The 24213-nt window shown below is 37.3% G+C and overlaps 1 protein-coding gene across 3 annotated transcripts in view; it reads right to left on the bottom strand.

The window, feature by feature from the left end:
- TAF4 (TATA-box binding protein associated factor 4) overlaps positions 1–24213 on the bottom strand; it is a 39738-nt gene that overhangs the window by 3716 nt on the left and 11809 nt on the right. For 2 of the 3 annotated variants that reach the window (XR_012625518.1, XM_074843021.1), the window contains exons 3-15: positions 14372–14538; positions 13725–13844; positions 11903–12022; positions 11012–11134; positions 9896–9985; positions 8557–8808; positions 6943–7087; positions 6472–6586; positions 5649–5818; positions 4942–5072; positions 4211–4336; positions 1908–1964; positions 1707–1826 (exon numbers count right to left, since the gene is read on the bottom strand). Coding sequence is in view for 1 of the 3 variants with exons in the window: in XM_074843021.1 (XP_074699122.1) it covers positions 1707–1826; positions 1908–1964; positions 4211–4336; positions 4942–5072; positions 5649–5818; positions 6472–6586; positions 6943–7087; positions 8557–8808; positions 9896–9985; positions 11012–11134; positions 11903–12022; positions 13725–13844; positions 14372–14538 (1736 nt within the window). In the remaining 2 variants the exon portion in view is untranslated. Of the gene's footprint in view, positions 1–1706; positions 1827–1907; positions 1965–4210; positions 4337–4941; positions 5073–5645; positions 5819–6471; positions 6587–6942; positions 7088–8556; positions 8809–9895; positions 9986–11011; positions 11135–11902; positions 12023–13724; positions 13845–14371; positions 14539–24213 lie in introns of those variants that run through there. The other variant, XR_012625519.1, reaches the window with a different exon arrangement.

Genomic DNA, 24213 nt, shown 5'->3' with positions numbered 1-24213 from the left:
GTACAATTACTACTTAAAGTGATTTTTACATGTAATTAAGATTCAGCATTCCTAGACATCAAAAGCTTACATTTACAAATCTGTGTCTAAGTAATGACAAACCTTATTCTCCACACTTCTTGTAATATGCCTTAACTACAAACTGCATACAAATGGTGACAAGTGGAGCTCAATTTAAAAATGTCAAGTGACACGGCAGCAAAAGCACAGCTGTGAGTCTATCAGATCAAAAGCAGCTGGTTCTTAATTAAACAGACAAAGAGATTAGATTTCCAGGGAACCTGTAGTTAATTGGTTAACCAGTAAGTGATTAATCTAGGATAACTAAATTAGTCAGATTTAGATGAAATACAAACAAGTGTTCACAGTAGATGTAAAATACATTCCATAACCTCAGTGACATTAACAGACTATTAATGTTGCACAGTTGAGCATGCGTGAGCAATGCCAACACTAACACTGCATGAGATACTTCAGCATATTCCTCAGACGACTTCATTTATATAGCCATCTCTTTGTAAAAGTGCCACATTCTACAATTTTTATAATTTTAAACCACATTTATAAACCTTTAATACAGTAATTTGTTAACATAAGTTATCATCAGGAACAGGCATTTTAGTAAATTTCAAATCTCAGAATTACTTTAAAAGATGCTCAAGAGGCTTGATTATTTTTATAAATAAAAATAACATTTACTAGGATTCAGATTGTTCTCTAACCTTTTATATCAAGCACCTGTAAATTATTGCTTGTAGCAATTCAGTATAAAGCAAGGTGAATTCTTTTGAAATAAGAGGCTTTTCTACAGTGTAAATGCTTTAGCACTAAAAATTTTGAATGCTCAGGGGGTAATACACAGAATTATTAAACTATTACTATCCTGTCACTTGCTATCAGACACAAAACTTTGCAGGGAAAAATTCTCAAGTTATGAAGAGAGCTTTTGGGCCTGTAAATGACAAGTTTCAAGAAGATTTTGCTCTTTTTAAACACTGGAGAAATCCCACATTGCATGTCTTCCATGCAGAAAGCAATTTTATACCATTTCATGTTTATTAACTTGTTTAGAAATATAGCAGATAGTCTACCAATCTACCTGAATTAATATTAAACTAATCAGACACTGAGCATGCTGATACTTAGTCTGCAGGGAAATTTTTAAAAGGTCAGATTAAACAGCAGAATATACAAAGGATATGAAAGAACATCATAAACAGATGGAATTGGTCAAACTGAACTGCTGTAGAGATACTAAAACTAAGGCAAATCATCAGCTGAAGAAATAATCAGGCAAGTTCCTATAACCTGAAGCTCCTGCTGTCAAATTTAGCAGTGATTCAATTCTACCACTGCACCCACCTCAGCAGCATTACTCTGCACTCTTATTTAGTTAGATTGGCTACAATCACAACAATCTCTTCCCAAAACTATGGAGGTCCAAAAAAGCAGAGACTTGAGAGAGCGGAGATGGCTTTTCTAACATTCCTCCAGCTCCATAAATCAGGGAATGACAACTCAAATTTTACTCCCTACACCACTACACAGATGCTAAAAATTGATTCTGGCCTTGGAGCAAGCAAATCTGAACACAAAATACACTTCTGCCGCTCAAAGCTTCCACAAACTGGGGAAAAAGCTCTGAACAGAAAGGTTTTTTTACAGAGGCTGACGCAGCAAAACCGAACACTACAATTACACCGTACCTCTGTCCCTGATCCAGATCCCGGTGAATCTACTTTCCTTTTCTTTCTGGGACCGATCGCAGCTAATGCAGTCAAGTTGGCATCCCTCTGTCTCATCTGTGCTAACTCTTGCTGCTGCATCTGTATTTGCCAGAACAAGTACAGTTAATTATTTTTCTTTCAATTTCCAAAATAAAAGTTCACTTTAAGGTGAATACTTACCTCCTTGGCCTTCTGTTTCAACCTAAGCTGTTCCGGATCTTCTTGTCGAGATCGAGACTATGTTGGTAAGGGATGAACATGGAATGGTTGGAGAAAAAGAAAGAAAAATTAATATAGTTACAAAAGCAGTTAATGATTATAAGTTTTACATAACATATGAAAGTTTTTCTTAAAGTTCTGCACGAAGTGGAGAACACCTACCACTCCCAGAGACATCAACAGGGGAAAATAATTTTTAGAAATTAAAAGCAGTTTTCCATTTCTTAGTTTCAGGTATCTATTTTTGAAAAATCATCCTGTTTCAGCTGTGTTAAAAATAGCAAAGGAATAGCTAAGCATTTATGCCTTAAACAAAACCATCACAAGACACAAGTTACACAGATCCATGAATTGAAACACACACACATGAAAAAAGGAATCAGACCTGTACTTTTTGGCAAAATTCCTCCCCTTGCTGTGTAACTATGTACTTACTAAGAACATACCTTTTTGCTACACCTAGACACACAAGTCAGACTCCCATCTGAACAAACTGCAGCTAACTGACCCACAGACCATTTACATTAGCAAATGCCCATTTCACTTCGGCACCTACAATTACTTGTATGTATCATATTTTTAGATTCATAGAATCGTTTAGGTTGGAAATGAGCTTTAAAGATCCACGAGTCCAACCGTAAACCTAACACTGCCAAGTCCACCACTAAGCCATGTCCCTAAACTACACATCTACACGTCTTTTAAATACCTCCAGGGATTGTGACTCAACTATTTCCCTGGGCAGCCTGTTCCAGTGCTTGACAACCCTTCCTTTTGGTGAAGAAATTTTTCCTAATATCCAATCTGAACCTTCCCTGGCACACCTTGAGGCCATTTTCTCTTGTCTACTGCTTATTACTTGGAGAAGAGACCAACACCCACCTCACTACAATCTCCTTTCAGGCAGTTGTAGAGAGTGATAAGGTCTCTCCTGGGCCTCCTTTTCTCCAGGCTAAACACCCCCAGTTCCCTCAGCTGCTCCTCATCAGACTTGTCCTCTAGACCCTTCCTCAGCTTTGTTGCTCTTCTCTGGACACGCTCCAGCACCTCAATGTCTGTCTTCTAGTGAGGGGTCCAGAACTGAACACAGTATTTGAGGTGTGGCCTCACCAGAACATAAGTAACAGAACATATAATTTCAGCAAACTTTATTGTCTAACACTATTAAAACACATTTGTCAATTTTACTTTTTTTTTTGCTACATATGTCAATTCTCTTAGTTTCTTGGGTTTTTTTTCAAGAAGTCAAACAGAAAACAGGAAGAACTTCAAGACAGTCTTTCATCCATACTCTCACATAAGGCAAGACTAACTACATTCAAACAAATCCTGACTGTTGTTAATCCCATACATTCTTTAGACTAACAACAATAGAAATTATTTTCATTCAATGCTCGAGTACTCTTAAAATATTAAGCTTTCCTAATGATTAACATACGTCTTCCCTGCTGCACTTTAGGCACAGCAAACACAGGGAATTATATGAATATGTAAAACACAGTCACGAAGACATGTCTCACCCCAGTCTTTTATCTTCTGAAGTAAACAGATTTACTCTCTAATCTTACTTCATAGGTCACATTTTCTAGCCCTTTAAATTGCTTTCTTTCTGAAGTCTACCTGGTGTAGAGCCCAAAAACTGGATAGAGTATTCCAGCTCAGGTCTAACAGGAACCAGCTGAAATGAAGGTGTTAGTTCACAACTTATGTGCGAACACTGCAATACAAAAATTGGATTTTGACATAATCAATGCATACCAGATCACAAACCCAAGAGAAACCATAGGTTGTTTTGCCAATTATTTCTAGAGCACTCCCGCCTAGTCATATTCATCCTATATTCGGGCCATTGAGTAAAACCACAAAGTCTAATGCTTACATTAAAACCATTTCCTATTTATTGTATTTCTCCAACTTGTAAAAATCTTTCTGTATTTCTGTTCTCCAAAATACCTGTAACCTCTCTATTCCACTCACGAGTATCACCAAGCTATAAAATTCACCTTTTTCACAATACAAAGTGCAAAAACTAAATTTTAAGACCTACTTTAATTCAGGAACATGCAACGAGACTGGCAAAGAAGCTGTCTCACATGCTTTTCCATGAAAAGCAGAACAGAGCTTAGGCAAAGAACATAATCATCAAACTCCATCTTTGAAGAGCAGTCTTCCCCTTCATTGCAAGTGCTTTAAAATGAGAAGAAACTCTGCAGTTTTGACGTCAAAAATGACACTTTGCAAACGTGTAAAATCCGAGCACTTGCCTTTGCTGCACGCATTAAAATTTCCCTTTCTTGTTCATCTTTACGCTGTTTTTCTATTTGATCAAGTTGTTCAAAGAACTTGAGCTGTGCTCGAACATCACTTGCTTGTTCGTATCTTTCATCATCCTGAAAACGCAAATACATTTCTCATTACATTTCTTAAAAACAAAACTGTTAGCTTGTACTGTGCTGTAGAAGAACATATACATTTAAAGCTCAAATGTTCACTTTGTCCCTTTCAAACAAATAGCAAGCGTATATTTACACCAAACCAGCTAGAATTCTTAAAAGCATTTTGTTCTACTCCATGAATCATCAAATTTTGACTTCTAAACTAATATCATCACAGCTTTAACCTCACCAATGTATTTCACAGAGCTGTGTGGTGTTTAGGCATTTGCACCTACTAAGAACACACATCTGTCAGACAGCAGTCTCTTGAGAATTCAAAGCAGGGCTTTTATCTGTCTATCTGATTGTACAATCACTCAGACTCCGAACATTTGACATAAAGGGGAGGGCACAGTTTCTCTGCATTTGTTTTAAAAACATTTTGTATATGCAAGCTAAAGAGTTCTAGTCATCTATGTGTATTAATATCTTAACGTAAGAGAATAAACAACCTTAACCACAGAATGAAGAACACCTGAACTCATGCATTACAGCCAACATGATAGCCTGCTGAATTTGTGCAATTTTGCCATTTTATTTGTGCAACTAAATACAGGTACCTTGTATGAAATATTCTTTTGTTGAGCAGTCTCCGATAATTTTTCCACGAGGTTTTGTAGTCTTTGTTGTGTAGCATGTGAAACGTAGCTAACTACATCAGGATGGATTTCTGTTATTCCATGTTTTTTACCTATGATCAGGACAGAAGTCAGTTGTAAAAAATTATTTTACAATACAGCTAAACATGTGGCTAATCTCAGTCATGGAAATTTAAATGCTGTTTGCAAAATAAGACTTTCAGGTATTTCTCAGACAAGCATTAAACAAGAAATGGCACACATATGAAAATCTGTATTAGCTTAACAAAATGTATAATATATTAATAAATGCTGTATACTGCAGTATAACAAATAATTGAAGAATTATTTTTGTTCCACCATCAATTCTAAACAAGTAAATACAATAAAAGTGTTTCTGGAATTATTTTTTTAATAACAAATGTCATTATTTTTGTTAAGCCTTATCAGTTTATACAGTCATGATTTTAACCAGGTCCAGTAATTCTGATGTTAAATTGCCAACATTTTAGAAGGCAACTCTATAGTTTTGCTATCCCTTAACACTATTCTGCTTTCGTAAACTGCATGATTGCCCACAAGCATCAGAATATACAAAAGGTATGGACTCAATTTCTACACAAAATGCCTTCAATTAAACCCAAGACTAGTAAAATTTGTTTCTTAAAGTTCAAGAAAAATCAACATACCTATTTCTAATATCCTTCTTTGTAAAGGTGCTGGGAAGAGGAAGGTTTCATCTTTACAGGATCTTGTTAATGTGCCCACTAGCTCTGAGTTTGTTGCCAATATCCGAGCACTTTCTTCTGACAGGTTGACTCCAGCCATTGATGCAACATCATTAATGTCATCGTCATCCCTTAAGAAAGGAAAACTCATTATAATCATAACATTTAGTGCTTATCTGCACTCACTGCTACAATACCACAGCTGCATATAATAATGAATTCCACAGTAAACCTGAGTACTTTATTTCATTTTTGCCTTTTATTTGCTTTTATTACACAATAAAATAAAACTAACATAATTTGATTCCAAAGAGCACTAGAAATATTTTTGCAGTTTTGTACTTCCTAACTGTTTTCTCAAGATCCTTTCTTACATAATGTTTCAACACCTTGAGAAACAAGGGATCCAACATATCACTACCACAGAACAATAATAAACTGGACTCATCACTGTAAGCCAGGCTGTGCATCCGAATAACCCGAGCAGAGTTGGGAGGAGTGAAGGAATTGATTTTATTTGCTTGTCCAGGCAGGAATTGTTTGTGAGGTTTTATATTTATCCTTAATGCCAGCTAAATGCTAAAACCAGTCTGGCACAAGTATGCTCACAGCTGTTTGTTAAAGTCTTTATTAAAGTAGCAAACCTGCCCACAGAAAATCCACCTCTAGTTCTGGTGAGTTTACCCAGCCAGATTCAGCACCACTGGAGTACACAGAAGGGTTCCCACTGAGTTCAGCAGGCTGTCCAGGCAGCACAAGCACAAATAACCATATGGTTCCTCACCTAAAAGAGCCTCCCCCAGGTTCTTTCAGTTTATTCTTCTGAGCAGCAGCTACTTGTGTCGAAACAGTGGCAATAGCTTTGTTTCCAGGTAATACTGCTGGTTTTACCACAGGTACTGCAAGAAGACAGACAAGATTTGTACTCCATCAAACTTGTATCAGAGTTCAGATCTACAAGCCAGTCATGGCAATAGTTCTGGTGCAAAGGCTTTACCTCAATAGTTTCTGTCAGCATTTCACGCATCTAAAACAGGGCCCTCCCACACAATTCCAGTACCCAAACAATTTCTCTGACAGTAGATGCTGCCCTGACATATGTGCATGCTCAGCCACTCTGGTGCTATGCACTGAAGATTTCAGCAGTAGTATAACAGCCTTCAAACAGCTACGGGGCACTTAAGAACTGATATTCATAAACCACACCAGTTCATGCTATCAAACATAGCCTATACCAAGTATCTTGACATCTTACCTGTCTGAAGTTGATTCAGTTGAATTTGAGGAGTAGTGAGCATAATACGACTGTGTGGTTGCCGCAGTGCTACCATTGGTGTCTGTGTCAACGTTACCTGCGGAGGCCTTATCAATGCCCCTGCTTTTTGAGACTGTTGGATAACCTGCAAATAATAATAAAAAAACCCAAAAAAACAAAAAGAACTGTAAACGAGCTAAGAAATAACTAAGGTTAAGAATCAGGTGGGAAGAACAAACCCTAACAATCAACTTGTAAGTTATGATGTTAACACACCTGTTCATTGATTTAGAACCAGCACACTTTAAGGTACTTAAAAGTTTCTTTAGATAAATTACGCATTACAGGAAAACCAATATTCCACTTTCTGTGATACAAAAAAAAAAAAATCAGTAACCAATTTCTAGTAAAAAACCAACACAGTCAAACATCTATAATCACAAAGATCCAGTTAAAACTATCTACACGTGGTTTCTACATTAGAGATACAGAGGCAAATTGGATCTGCCTGAACAAACTCTAGAACTAAAAATAACAGGAGACATGATAAAGATAATCCAGCTGATTCTACATATGCTGTTTTCATCCAGAATCAGGATAAGCTACAGCTGTGTAGCTTTCTACTATTAGATTGTTAAGTTAGACTGAGTCTCAGGCAGCTGTAGCCATACTGTTTCTAAATGTGAACTCATAAAAATAGAGTTACATCGCAATGCTACAATCAGAGCCTTTTGTGCAAACTCATCTTTTGGCCTCTGTTAGTTTTCAGAAACTTACTTTCAAACTACTGTAAAGACATTACCAGCTCTGACTATTCACAAGCTTCATTTCTATAACTTGGCAAGTCTTACTTTTGCTACTATTCTATATGTTTAAGTTAAAGACCGAACTATTCTCTTGCAAATCCAGAACTAATTAGTCAGTGATCAGTTTTTATAACTTCCCTAGGTTCCTAACCTCCTTCTATAACACCTAGCTTATAAAGGCAGTAAGACCAATAGAATCACTAGCTTTTCTCTCAAGGTAAGTGACAAGTATTTGTGAACTGACAAGAGATCTCTCCTTTTCATTTTATGTGAAAATTTCTGGACCAAGTAGCTCAGATGAATGTCAAATGCTCTATAGGGAACATTGAGTACTAAGTAGCAAAAAAACCCTAGCAATGTAATAATCTAGATTAATTAATACACATCCTAGAAAAACCTTACACTCAGACACCGCTTTGCTATGAGAAGAGGAAAAAAAGGTGCTGCACATTATACTGTTCTTATTTGGTTTATGTTCAGGCCTGAGAAAATTATTCTTTCTCCTCTTTTAGGGTCATCTATCATTAGACTTATGAAATGGGAAATGAAAGATCCTCCAGAACACTGCTCTCTCATGGGTATGGAGTGCTTGAGACAATCTACCAATATTTCACCCTAAAATAGGAAATAATATAGTACTTTAATCAAGAATGGATTTTAGATTATACTTTTTTTTCTTAGTAGCTAGTTTCTCTGAAGAGGTCAAAAGATCTCTGATTGAGCTAAACCACCAACTTAGAGAAGAAAAGTCACTGTATTATCAAAAAAATGCTGTGCAATAACAGATGATGCACTTGAGCTTACGCACCAGTGGTGTAGACTGCCCTTGTTTATTAACACCAACTTGTGTAGGCTGAGTTAGGCTGATGACAGGTTGTTGGAGAGTACTCGTTACAGTTGCAGTTGCCTTCCCTGCTGTGCGCTGAACTGAGGAGCTTAGGAGCACCGCTGCAGATGGAATCGTCGCTATCGTCGCTTGTGTTGTTGGCTGCTGCTGCTGACTTTGTTGAATGAAAGCTGCAGAGTCTGGTGTTAACTGTCGCAAGGCAGGTAAACTCCTCTGAAAAGAGGAAAGAATTTGCTTGAGCATTTTAATCCCAGATCACACAAGAAAACATTAACTGTAAAAAGCAACGTATTTCATTTCAGTCCATTGTATCAGTCTGCGTGCACCTGAGAAAACACGACAGGGGCACACACAGAAATACCATGCTACTTTACATTTACAGCTAGACAGAGTGGCTGCAGAAGCCTGGATATCATGGGCATCTAGGTTATGCAAACCTACCTGGAACCCCTGGTATGTATTTAACAATCCGGGCCCGTGCTGCCTCCCTTGACTGTGTTCCTCCATATATAACAAGCTATAACAAGGGATGGCTTAAAAGACATCGGTGAAGGTTTCAGAACAGCTCAGAGACCACAGTGTTTTACTGGATTCTCACATTGGTTGTTTTCTTATGGTAACAGTTTTTGTCCTCATGAACAGCTCAAGGTTGAACAAGCATTTAAGAACCCAGAAACATCACCACACACCTACAACTATATCCTTTCATCACACATTAAGCAGAGTTATACTCTCACCATATAGTGCTGTTGTACTTTCTCTGATTTTCAGATGGTAAATGTTTCAAAACAAACATTTTGAGATATGTCCAATTACTACAAAATTTATGACAAATAGGATTTATTATTGAGAGGTGACAAATTTCCTGTTTATCCATATAAACAGGTATACAGCACAGGCAAAAGAGAATGAGTTTGTCCAGAAGGTATGGTTTTCTGTATCATTCAATCCCTTGTTTTCTTTCCAAGACTAAAAAGAGGATAATAAATCAATTTATATGTTTGGTGCTATGGAAAGAAACTGCTTATAAGTCATAGAAAGCAAACTTTTCAGATCTCTCAAAAGAGATACTGTGGTAGAAATTACAGTACTAACTGTGCCAATGAATCATACTTAACAAACTCTTGGAATCAAGAGGCAGAAATATGTTTTAAGGAAGCAAAAGTCTAACCAGGCACCATTTAAAACTTTCATTTACACTATTTTAGAATTCCATCTATACTAGTAAAAGATGTGCTTGTGTTCATTGCCGCTGATTCGTAAGCACAGAAATATATAAGGACTAGTGAACTCAAGTTACCTTCAGGAAAGGCACAAGGTAAGGTTGAGGTGAAGAATTAAGTTCTCTGTACAGCCTACTGGTGAAGTCTTCTGCTTCAATTTTTCCATCCTTCAAAACAGAAAATCCAAATGAACAAACTCGTAGAAATTAACTTTTACAGATACTCAACACAAAAAAAAAAAAGATTAAGACTTAACAGTTTATTGAAAATGAGTGGTTTTATCATCCCTCACTAATTTTAGTTACCAATATCTTTATGGTAGTAACTAATTTTACTACAAATTGCAACTAGTAAGACCTACAGTCCCATCTTTTCTTCTGTCCTTCCCATCTTTCAGTCAATTTTAAGTAACATTTTCAGTTACAGGAATTGTCCTATCTTTAAGATCAAAGAACCAGGTGGAACCTCCAGGAATACTTCATGTGACCTGCAATCAGCCAACCACCATTGCTCAGAACAGCTGGGCAGCCCCACCTCTGGTATTCTCTTTTCCAAAGGTACTATAGTTCCTCCATTTCAAATAACTAAAGTTGTGCCCACTGACATGCTCAAAAGGCAGATGCCTCTCATAAAACTAAATGTATATTCCTCACGGGAAGATACACTTCAAATTCTGGTCTTGTGACAAGCTTTGTGACATCTGGAATACACAGCTCTACCTTTAAAGGTTGCTAACAACTAGGTTAAGCAATATTAGTACTCATTCTATAAATACTAAATATGTCAAGCTTTTATATTAGCTTCAGATAATAACTTACTTTTTTTTTTGCAAAAACTTGTGATTTCCTACACTCAGCTATTGTACTTGAGGGAAGACACTACAGCTAGTACATAATTCATCTTTTTATTCACTGTTTTATCAATAAAAAATGTAGACTTTAGAGTCACCATTTACATTACTTGCACTTCAATTTAACTCATGTTCTCACACATGAATGTGAGCAGTAATATCTCATTTACAAGCTTAAAGGAAAATTTATGCACATATTTAATTGAGAAGAAGCAAAATTTCCATTTGATTTATCGCAGATTTTATAATCTCCCTCCTCTCAAAAAGAAAACCCCTCAGTTTTGAGGCTAAATTTGTCCAGATACTGTACTGTTTCTTACAACTTTTAATGAACTTCTCTTACCAGCAGGTTCTGTACCAATTCTTTCACATTAGCCGCAGTCTCTGAAGACTGTTTTCCAGATGATGCCAGTTTTATTAACGTGGACAGAAAGTTTTTGCATTTCTTCACATTTTCCATAGTTTCCTGTTACGGGAGGAGGACGGGTAAAAAGGAAACAGTCAGAGAAGGGAAGATAAACTCTTTTTAGTACATGATCTGGCTATATACTCTGAGAAATAAAGTCCTTCTCTAGTTCATCACTGCAGAACATTATCTATAGATTCATGTCCCTCACCACCTAAGACATAATCAACTGAAATTACTGTTTTGCTTCATATATACATATATAGTACATTTTTGTTACCAAAATCTAACAAATTATGATTCTTAATGAAGTTAGGAAACACCAAGTATTTTAAGAATAACACATGGTGTATGGGAAAATATGCGCTTTAGCAGGACAACAAAGAGCAAAGCTCCTCCTTCCCAGTGTATAACATCATGCACAGGTTTTGCAGTCCTGGAAACACGCATCTTGAATGAGTTGGTGCCAACTTCTTACCCCTTCTCATACCGATTCTACTCTGCAGTGCTGAACAATTCACTCTTCTGTAAGATACAGCTAATGCTTTTTTTTTTTTTTTAAAAAAAAGGAGTGCTTTAAAACTGTTACAGAAATCAAAATTAATACTTTGACAGCTGTCAAAATTCAAGTGACTTGTGTTTTCACTTTGTAAATTATATGGCTCTACTAAAAGCTTACCTTTTCAAGACCAATAGTTCACAGAACTCCTGCATCTTCACTACTCTCCACTCCGATCTGTGTTTATGTGGATGTATGTATATACATATATGCACACATGTATATGTGAATGAACAAAAAAGGGTTCTAAATGCACTCAAATATCTTACTGTGGCAGCAGTGGAGGTTGCTGTTGTTCCTTGCACTGTTCTCTGAGGAGTTCCAGTTTGTACAGCTGTTGCTGTCCCCAACGTAGTTGTTTGTGCAGTACCACCCAGAACAATCTGAGGCTGCAGAGAATACAAAGATTTGATCATTTCACCTGGAACATACTCAAATCTGTTTTCCTGAACCGTCAAACAGAAACTGAGCCACAGGACAGTAGAACACCTTTCATAGCTGCTATAAAAAGAAGTTACTAATCTGCCATCTGTTGCAGTGGCAAGAAAGAGCCACCAGATGGCACAAAACACTACACATTCAAAAGGGAAATCCTAAAAGTTGATTAAGAACCGCACAATTTTTGGTTACTGAATAAAATGGCAAAATAATACCATAAACATCTCCTCATACACTGTAGTTTCAAAACACAATTAAAACGAGTACTAAATTTCTGTGAATGCAAGAGCTTATTTTGCCTGTTCCCTTAAATGCCACTTTCAAAGGGAGGAATTTCTAAAAAGGCACAATGGACACAAAAGCTCAGGTCTTATCCAGGTCTTTTTGATGAACAATGGGACAAAACATTTTTCTAGTTTTGTAGAAAAATTGGTAATTCAAAGTAGGAATACCACCTTTAAAAAGTCGACATTGTAAACAAGAACTTTTCAGGTACACAGTTCATTCATGGACTTCCAACATAGTCTGATTACTAATGACAACCCAATCAGAGACAGAGTAATTCTTACCAAGCTAAAGCTAGCTCTTAGAGTTTTAATAAGTCATTTGTAAACTTGCTCCTTATATAAAGATGCACAAGAAAAGAGGCTCCAGTGGTATTTTGGGAGACAGAAAAGGAGACAAGGACTTAATTTGTCTCTTTTTTTGAAATCAGGATAAATGAAGTCCATGGTATGCTCATTACAGCAAAAAATATGCAGATGGAATGATTTTTTTTGTCCAGTATAACAGCAGTGCATATTAAGGAGACTCAGTTAGGTAAATTAACTCTTAGATCTGGAAAGATCACTGGCATAGGCAAAGGCTCTCTGAGGGGAAAAAGGTTAACTGGATGCATAGCAAAACCTGCATGTTTTAAATTAAAACTCTCTAATCCTGTCTACTCAAAGGATGAAGAAAGCACAATGAAACAGATTAGGCGACAGCAATCATATTGTAACTCTGTTGCCTGGAAGCCATGTGGAGAATTTCCCACTTTTGCACTGTGTTTTAAACTCACACCACCACTCCTCAAAAAAAAAAAAAATATCTACAAGAAACCCTATCATTAATACAGGCTGGGCTATTAGAAGAGAGCCCACATACTTAAGACACTACTACTTATCCTTGAGTTGCTAGAATTTCCTTAAGTACATAGACCAAAGCAGGGACTCATGTGAGAGGGAAAAGGCTTCCATTGCAGTCTTTTTTCTAATTGTAAGTTTTGCTGCAGAATTCAGAGGAGTACAGAGCCACCACAGGAATAACATCACAGCTCCAAATCCAAAGGGAATTGGTGTGACTTTCTTGAGGCAGAAAGCATAAAGGTATTTTATTTTAGTCAGTTCTAAGTAGTAACAGGATACCTTTAAATACATATGCATATCGGTATAATATGAAATAATAAAAATATACATATAAAAACATACATATATGTCCAAAATATACATTAAATTGAGATCTGCAAATGTTTTAGAAAGGATAATCCAGAAGACATTTCTTCCAAGCACTTAGCAACTATACTTCATGTATTTCTGGCTGTCTCAAGCAGGTTTTCAGCTAATCTTAACAATTGATATATCTCATGTATACATTACTTTTCTACAAACTCACTTGCACAACAGGAGGACGCTGTAGCGTTGTTGTGGGTTGCACTGTTGTTTGAGCCTGAGACACTTGCTTGATAATAGTAGTTGGTGTCACCTGTCGTGCAATAATAGGTGTTCCTGGAGCCTGTGGAAGGGGAAAAAAAACCAAAACACATTAGTTCCTACATTTAAATATAATCTAACATCTAGTATTTTGTCTCTGGATAGTTGCCATTATTACGGACACAAAAGAATGCATCTGGATCACTATGAGAAGGATTTTTAGTCTTGAACTTAATGCAACTGTGATGATTTCAGTGTGTATGTACCCATATTCACTTTTTTCTTATAGTTTTACAAAGAATAATGATTCTTTGGGGAAGAGAGTTGCACACGTTAACCATATATGGTCTTGAATGGTGGTCTTTATATCAAACAGTTTTAAACTTAATGTGATTCAGCTAAGTAAAAATATTTTTGATGAGTAACAGCCAAACTATAACAGAATTAGGAACAAAACGCAATGCCTATGCCATGTGGAAAAGCCTGTACAGCACCAGCTTACTCAATGGTTTCTTCAAACCACTAACATCATACCTTACTTTCTGGTGTATTCTTCACAGGAAAAAAAAAAATCTTACAGTTTTTAACACTGCAAATTACTGCACTAACCTGCACGGTCGATATCTGCACTGGAGGAGCACTGGTAGGTGTAGCAGGACGAGGAGTCATAGTATTTTGAGGCTGAGACTGGGCATGTGCCTGTGCTTGCATCTGCGCCAAGGCTTGTTGAGGGATCATGAGCAACTGCCCGTTCTCACTACGCACAAGGACCATGCCTGTTAAAAAAGAAATTGGTCGAGAAACATATATTTTCAAATATGAAAGAACATGTTTTTTCAGGGGTTTTTTTTATCCAAGTTGGATACATATAGAATTAATATACTGTTGAAGGACTACACAGCTAACAGAAATGGTTTAGAATAAAATCTAAACACCCAGCTGCATTATCACATTTTGTATAGAATAGCTTAATTACAAAAATATTCTTTCTCTATCAAAATGCTCAGTATGGTGTGTATCAGAACACGCAGTAAGTCATATTCATCCCAACCAAAAAATTCCATGTGATTAGAGGTTAAAATTAGCAATCATGTAAAAATCCTACCTGCTCTTTACCAAGAAATTGGTTTATGAAACACTGCAAATAAAATAAAATCTTGCCATTAGGCAAGATTCCTGTTTGTTTTTCTTTAAGAGGGAAAAAAAAAAATAATCAAACATAGGCTTCACCATCAAAAGGAACACAATTGTCTGAGTTCTAAATTAATTTCCCATAACAAATTTAGTAATGAAAGTGGCTATAAAATCATAATCTCTCTCATGTGCATCTGCAACAGACTGCATTGTACCATGTTACACCCCAAAAGAAAAATAAAATGGAGAGGGAAATGAGGCAGTCATTCCCTGCTCAGTCACTCAGATCAACAGATTTAACCCCAATGGGTAGCTATAGGGAACCAGATTTTTACAGGCAGATTTTCAGATGATAGTCCTTCTTTCTTGAAGGCACAAACAGGATCTGGACAACATGAACTGGTTTTCAAGAGCGTATTCATTCAGCATGCCTCAGTCCATGAGAGCCTCAGGACCTCATCAGCTCTGAAAAAGCCACCTAAGGAACTGGGCACTCAAAATTAGCCTTTCTGAGCAACAAACTACAGAAGAAAACTTCACCATGAAAATCAAGAGGCACTACTGAAATCAGAAAGTTTTTCTTAAGTGTCGTTTAGTGAATAAAAAGCCTATACACACTCCCCAACAATATCTGGAGATCTGGTCTATGCCATCTCAGAGCATGACTACTTCAAAAGAATCAAGCTTTTATTTGCTTTTCTATTCAGATGAAGTGCTGAAATGTTTACAGGCAACGCCTTAAACAGTTTTCTTGGACTGTTTGAAAATTAGTGTTAAACGGCAAAAATCCATACACTGATTTCTGCAAAAATGAGTTCAAAAGAAAACCAGATTATATTAGTTAATTTGCCCCTAATTTTTTCCTTACATTCTCTATATTAACTCTGTTTTAAAGAAGCAGAGTCACGCAGAGACGTTAAACTAGCTTACATCAAAAAGGTGACTTTGCACTGCAGCTTAGAGGTATTAAGGTAGGACTGAAATCTGCTATGGACAAGAGTTCTATCTAGAAACAAGTATTCTCAAACTGGTTTTGTGTAAAAAAGGAGGAGGGGGGAACGCTTATTTGTAATCTTGCAGACTGTAGAAATAAATATGCTTAGTTTAGCTGTTAAGTCCAAAAAACATTTTCCAAGCCATACCAAGAAGTAAGGTCTTTTCTCCTGTAACTTATGTAGGGAGAAGCATTTTCATTAAAACAGGGAAGTCATATACCACCACCACAGCTTACAAGAAACTTTAAAAACCTCAGTAGTGAATATAGAGCTTGATCCTGTCAGCTGCTTGTTAGAACCATCACTTTCTCACCATCAGCCTAATGCTACAGCAAGAGGGCTACTGACAGAAAACAGAGAAATTCAGTATTTTAAAGACTAGAGAGTGACCTGCTACTACATCAAGCTTATTCCCACACAATCAGAACTTGACATTCTCTTTCAATGTGCAAACATAAAATCTTGGGAAATTCACTCATGTTGCCCACTTCTGTCATCCCTCATAATCAGCTAAAAAAGCTAAACACTGAATCAAAGGAAATCTTTGATATTATTATAACTGAAAACATAGTTCAGTGGAAGCCTGACAAGAGGAGCTATTTTCAAGTCGATATTAAATATTAAGGTTTGTTGATTATCATTTAGTTCCTAGCAATTGAAAAGGCCTGATGCCACTATACATGCTCGGGCTTTCAGAAGCCCTTAAACGTCAGAGAATTATACTGACATTCCATAAGAAACTTTTATCTTAAAATTCACCATTTGGGGGATTCCCTAGGATATTCCAGAGCTAACATACCATCCAAATTCTTTAAAGGAGTTACATATTCTTTCCTTCCAGCGGCAACATAATAGATCCTAACTCTAGTTTTGGGTTTGGGGAGGGGGGCTGTTTGTTTTTGAAACTTCTATCTTGGTGCAAAACTAACTAAAATTATTTAAAAGTGCCAACCCAAATCTGCTCACCTGCATATAAGAACTTTTACAGCATCAGGCACCAGCACATAGCTGTGTGCTGGCTGTTCCAGTCTCCAACTCCATACACACACCAGGCTCAAGAATGAATCTGCACCACGCATTAGCATCCTGCAACAGCACAACCACCCCTCAGGGCACCGGTACTGCCAAATCCTGGGTTTGCTCCCCAAAATATGAATGAGAAAAGAAGGGAGATAACCACAAAATGAAGGTTGACTACCCCTGAAGACTAAGCACAATGTCTGAACAACGAAATATTCTCCCTGAGCTACATGCAAAATTAGAACATGCCTACACATTAATATAGCCCAACTGCTGAAACAGACAGTTGAAAAGTATATTAACGTGAGCTTTAGAAAACATATCAAGAAAGTTCAATTTTTGGCAGTAGACAGACAAAACAATCATTGGTAACACAAACCCTGACTCTAAGCATTATCCTGATAGATTTCTAACTATGGGAAGTCTGAACCTCCCCTCAAGTATTGAAGTCATAATAAAAAAGTAATTCATACAAAGCTACATTCATACCTGTCCCTATTTAAATAGTTCTTTTATACTGAACTCATATTTGATATACAGTTTCCAACAATTTATACAGTTTCCAACAATTTATACAGTTTCCAAGGGTCTAAAGGGTAGATTAGGGTCTAACACTGATAAATTGCTGTGCACGCTTAGTGGGCTATATACAAACGTAAGACTAGTCTTGCATAAACTTTAATCACGGTATGATGATCTAAGACATTTTACCTGCTTGAAACTTAATCTTGTTAGTATATGGGTAATTTCAGAAAAGGGGTAAAAATTCAGATCGCAATGAACTTTGTTATTGAAATTTCTGTGCAGAAATTCACCAGTAATACAGTGTGTGGGCAAGTAATTTTTGACTGAACACTTAACACCTTCCCAGCCTTGTTGAGAAATCTTTAAAAAGGGAGATGGAGCTGCTCTCTCAGCTTCTCTCTCCCCAGCCCAACTACAGACTCTTTTCCAACCCAATTAGCTAAAAAAAACCCACCTCACTAAACCAAAACTATACGCAGGCTGGCATTAAGTGAATTTTCAGTGAAGTTCAGAAAGCTCACTGGAGCTAACTTGATTAAGAATTAAAAAGAAAGTTCCATTTATTTCCTACTTCTAAACAAAGTCAATGTAGGATTGCAAGAGCCCCCTCTCTCCATATATACATTAACCACCACTCAATCAATTCATTCATTACAATGGAAAAAAGAACGGACTGACAGCTACATGTGTAGAAAACAAAAAATTTTTCTCTTACATTCCCAAACTTGTATTTTAAATATTTAAATACAAAGAAGTATCATAACCTCAAACTCGAATGCGTAAGGGTGCAAATGCTGTGTGAACCATATCAGAAATGACTACCAGCTACTAGAAGATAGCTAGAATTCCACCAAGGTATCTCACTTCTCTAAGTTCAGCAACATATTTGAAGTAAGGAAGAAAAATATCTTTGTTTCAAGTTTACCATCCAGGCTTTTGTCCCAAAAGTAGATGAACTGCTATTTGAGACCAAACAGCTAACAAAGATCATTGGAAATGTTCAATTCGAAAGAGGTGACAACAAAACTTGGCCATTTTACATATCTCTCTGCCTTGTTTTTTTCCTAGAAAGTCTGATCACATGTACTCTAAAATCATATTCACTATTAAAAATGCAAACATTCAAGCATTCTTTCCAAGTCTCTCATTAAAAAGCTAATTAAAATTAAAATTAATTACCATTTTTGTTAGAAGTTAGAGGCTTAAGAGAATTCTGAAAGTGGTTCATATTTTAGTTTGAATTAAACAATTCATTACAGCTCCAAATGAAGGATTAACAAAACTGAGTTGGATTGCTCCTTATGCCAAAAAGACTTGTGCTCCTGACTGGTACAACAGTCATCTCATGTGTTCTTGTTGTGGAGACCTTCCCAGATACCTCTCCTGTTTTCAAGTGTTTGGATGAAAAAGTTCATTATTACGATGTAGCTGCATGATTCTACACTGTGTTGTCTTTGCCTCTTGCTATTTGTATTTCCATTTGCTAACGGCATTTCTATTTACAAAGTGTTGTGCTTGGGGGTTTTTTTGTTTGTTTGTTGGTTGGGGTTTTTTTTAATTAATAAAACTTGTAAAATCATGCGCTGAAATAAAAGTGAAGATCTCTGGCCATACAACACGTCAGAAAAACACAAACCAGGCTTTTTTCTAATGCCTTCCTCTTTCTTCTTTCTTTGAAACATGGCTTGACTTGGCAAAGACTAAAGAAAAAAAACATTATCAGAATAATAAAGGAAGAAGAATGAAAAAAAATATTCTGTAGCCTTTTGCAGACCACTCCGATTATCGGTGTAAATCCTGAGACATACAGCTTTCTTGCTAGAGAACCTCTAAATCCAGAAAACCCAGACCAAACAGTTTCCTGTTTTGTTACCAGTTTTTGCTGGTAAACTCAGCTTAGTAACATTTATAGGAGCTGGACTTCCCAATGACAGAGTTAAAACTTTCTTCAGATTCCTGTTCTGAGGAAAGACACAGTCCAGCAAATTGTCACCTCTGCCAACCACACCTAGCAAGTAGCCACTCAAACAGCCACATATTTAGGTGTCACCCTCTCTCAGAATAAATGCTCCATTTCTCAAGGACTCGATTCATGCAGTAGGTCACATACTGAAAGACTTCATCTACAGTTAGCAAGCACCTAAAGTGAGGTCCATAAAAAGGTATGCCCGTGCTTGTCACTGGGCATACGAGCATGCAAGAATGAAACTCTTGCATATCTCTGAAATATAAAACCTAGAAACTATCCTATCGGATCACAAGTGACAACACCTCTCTTTCTGATGTGGATACTGAACAGAAGCTTCAAGCCTCCAGATTTTGCTCATTACCCACAATGTAGCTCATGGTCTAATCCAGATCAATTCAGAACCATTACTAAGGAACCTAGACTTTTAATAAGTTCTTCTTTTTTAGTAGCTGAGACATAACAGAAGAATTAATGGATGTATGATCTTGAAATTGTATGGAGAATACCCATTTCCAGTCTCCTGAGGAAATTCTCTTCTTAAAGTAAAAAAGTAACTGAACTTTATTTCCAGAGAAAAAACAGTTAAGGTCAGGGAGAACCATTAGGCAGCAAAGAATTACCTTCAATACACACACATGCTGATGTTCAGAAAGAATGTCCAAGCCTGACAGAATAACTAGAGGATTGATGCTTCTGGTGGAGGAAATCAAAGTCCTTACAAACATCTCTAGCAAAGAGGGTTATTGATCATAAAGTCCACTGACATCTGACAAATCTTCAAATCCTAACTAGATTTGCCAAGGAAGTTCACTAAGAGGTTATCTTAACGTCAAAGTAGTTTGTGCCTTAAGCTCTCAAGCACATACTCATTTGTGGCAAGATGCTGCAAACATTTGAGATGGCAAAAACATCTGACAGCAATCATAAGCGGGTTGTGCTATATTAGCAGAAGAAAGCTTGCTAATAGTATCCCTTCTGTATTGTCAGAAGAGATTCTGTTGCAACAAAAAGGAAAGCAGGTGCATGTAAGGTTATGCAAGTTGGTATCATACACACCACAAAAGCCCTATAAAGCAAAGGGGATGAGTCAATGCTCTGTGGATGATTGGATCAGGCTATACAGAGACCCTGGTATGACAAAACCTTTATAAAAGGACAAAGTTTCTAAGATTTTCCCAATACAAAAAAAGCTAGAAGAATGCTGGAGAGAGAGCTGGGGAAAAGGATAGCTGCCTATACAAACTTTCTGCAGAACTGATATATATGATGGGGTCCCCTATTGCAGAAAAGGAAATGATAACCTGGTACCAACATCAAAGCTGGCCAACAATCCATCATTCCTCCTCTTATGACAACTGACCCAGCTGGCAAAGTTTTCACTCTATAGGAATGAAAGGCCAGGAAAAGAGGGAAGAATCTATCAAAGTCTACTAGTTCACTGCAGCTCCATGAAAAACTGGGTAATTAAGGGAATCTTCCCTAACACAAGACAAGTTTTACCAGGTTTACAATTATTTACACACCTCAGAGAAGACCATCTGCAGTAAACCAGCAGACACGTAGCAACTCATGGACAATCTATACACCAACTCATGAGAAACAAGGATTACACATCAAGATGAATAGCACAGAACTTTAAATGGCAACACAGCCGTGGATTAGATGCTACTGAGGACACATTATTTTATACCTGATGAGAGATGTGCACCACCATGTTAGATGCACTTAGTTCAGGTGCTTAGATAGAACCTCAGGTGATCTGTGCTGCACAACAAATACAGAAAAAACTTTTCCTTGAACTTTCTTGCCAAAGTCTTTGACACCGTCAGCAATCCAGGCTCTTGAGTTCCATGAATAAACATGGTTGGTTCCTGACTTCTACAGAGGCATCTTAGCTCCGCAATGATAACCACAGTGCTTACAGCGAAGTCTACGCAGTGCAGATATCAGCTCCTGTAAACCAGCTAGCTGAAAATGAACCCACGACTATCTGTGACTTCACCTGCTCCAGAAGTGCTTGCGCTGCTCTGGCACAGATGAAGTCAGCCTGTACAAACACGAGTTAGTAGTAGGTATGTTCCCTGTGCTGCAGGTCTACAGGCCATAAAACTGCCAGGCGGTGCTAGAGCTGTCCAGCACACTGAAGCAACCTGAGATACTGTACCAAATTCCCTTCACATCTTGTTTCAAAGTAATGGGCACCCTAAAGCAACGAATGCTGAGGTTTTGCACACAACCGGATGGAGAGCACACAGTGCACACTATGCTGAACTCGTCTTAAAGGTGCCTGTTAAATGTTCAGCACCTGTCGTGCTTAAGGTGAGCTACAACTCGGCATGAAAAAACATGACTGTCAGGTGTTGCTTCAGAGCATCTCTAATAGAAAACACTTGGAGTGTCTCCTGACAGGCACTAACCATTACACCATAGTGAAGATTGGCACGGCAGAGTCTTAGACAAGAACTTACTACAGAGCTACAAAAGCACATCACTCCTTTCACTTTTCAACTCATGTCACCCTGGAATAAAGTCAAATTTTACCCAGACACAATGCCTAAAATTTTTGGTGCAGCATTAGTTTACTACAGCACTCCGCTTCACCTGCCTATCATCACTCTCCCCACATGCCCAATCTGCACACACAGATCACCAACAGTTATGGTCTGTGAAATACTAATTCTTGAACAACTGATTAAGATTATTGCCAATGTAAATGAAAGATACATTCTCAAAAATCATCCAGAATCCTGACTGCAGCGCACAGAAAATTTATTTTGTACAGACCAAGTACACAAGTTCACGTTATGAAAACTGCTTTTGTTTTTTTCTTACTAAAGAGTCAAATGACAAAATAAACTCAACTTCATAGTAAAAGCTTTTGCTTACTCTTACTATGCAAGAATTCAAACTATGGAACTCAACTATACTGTCTAAAAATGAAGAAGTGAATCATTTGTAAAGTATTGATTCACAAGTCTCTTAGAAATATAGTTGAAGGAATAACGTAATGCTGGAGTGCCAAAAAGCCACTGCATTAACAGTGAACCCATATGGAAAAAAAATCTCACCTGCTCAGTTGCAAAGGTGGGTAAGAAGTGTTCTAGGAAATATGTCATTTTATATAGCAACAATTGACAAACACTTCAACAACAATGTGATTTGAAACTATTTTGACTTATCTGGAAAGCTATATTCCTTGAAAGGGTGCTAATGTTCCTTTCTAGTCAAGCATACAAAGCAAAAACACCAGAGTGCTCTGTCAAACTGCAACCCAACCATCACACAAATCTGCCTTTAGCCTGATGCAGAAAGAACTAAGAAAAACACTATCAAGAGATAAGCCAATTACTTTAATTATTGATCTCGAAGCGACTCAGATTTAGCTCTGCCATTAATTTCAATATACTCACATCAAACAACAATGCAGTTATACCAAATTGGATTTGTTTTTGACAAAGGAAGACACAAAATAAAGTGTCACTAATTCTTTTGATCTGTCATTCTATATAGGAGATTTTAAAACTCAACTAGTCTTCATTTCTGGCAAACAGTTTGTCTATACCAAGGCATATCAATATTAGTGCTGTCCAAGCACCTGACAAAATGGGAATGGGCAAGCTACTTTGCATTTACTGCAGTCTGCACACAAATACCTAATGAGGAGTAATACATTAAATCCATCTTACCTTCCTTCAAAAAGCAACACCCTAAAACAACTAAGTACATAAAAACCCATAAAAAACGCATATCTTCAATTTGTCCCCACTGTGAATGCCCTACTCCAGGTATATATCCTTTGTCATTTTAGCAGTGACAAAACCCTTTGCTGATGCCACCTTTTCACCCGGAGCTGTGGAGACCCAACGATAGACAATTCCACCAACTGACAGCTACCCAGGGCAGCCTCAGCAGATATGTCCCCTTCAAATCCTCCTCTGTGGAAACAGTCTGTGATTTTATGACTCTCTCACTGCCAATACAGAAGTTATTCTGCTTTGAGAATATGCCAAACACTATGCCTTGTGAGTTCAAATACAAACTATCAACGTGGACATGATATTACATGTCATTTGGCTGATAGCAACATTTATGAAATAGCACTGATTTTTCAGTTAGTCTGAACACAGAAATAAAAGTATTTTCACACCTGTAAGGTTGAACTCAGAGAGCTTTTAAACAAAATCAAGTCTCATTTTGATTTTTACTAACCATCAAATGCACAGTCCTGAGTAATGACTAAGCTTAATGACTGGGTATGACTAACACTTATAAATAATTAGTGCCTTTTCTCCCCCTCCCCCATGGAGGAGAGGGAAGGAAAGAAAATCAAATGATACACTGGAAAAAAGGAAGAACAAAAGGAAATAAGAGGTTGAAGTTCATGGCATGAACACTTGTCTCTTCTTCCAATGCATCTGCAATACGACCGCAAACATGACTGCACATATGTTTATTAGAAACTAACAACTCCACATGCTTTTCTATAAACTTCTGCACAGTTCAGCTACTCTCAGCCTTCCTACTCCAGATCTCTTCTTCCAACCTCCTCCACTGATCTCTCAGCAGACACTCTTCTGGTCACCTCCGCTGACTCTTTTGCCACTGGTGCTGCAGTTCCTCAGCGCTACTCCTTGGAGTTGATACTTCTGACTCATGTGAGTACAACTGGTCCCACTCGCCACACCACCACTTATGCTGGATGCACCTGATGTTATTACATTCTGAGAGGCACACTAAATCTAACCCTCCCTTACAGAAATATTTGACTAATAAACTGAAGGAAGGTGTGAAGACAGCTTACTATAGCA

This window comes from Strix aluco, chromosome 17, assembly GCF_031877795.1.
Source record: "Strix aluco isolate bStrAlu1 chromosome 17, bStrAlu1.hap1, whole genome shotgun sequence".
In the NCBI taxonomy this organism is placed as follows: Eukaryota; Metazoa; Chordata; class Aves; order Strigiformes; family Strigidae; genus Strix; species Strix aluco.
Note: the sequence above shows the minus strand (reverse complement) of the source record. Positions and strands in the feature narration are given on the sequence as shown.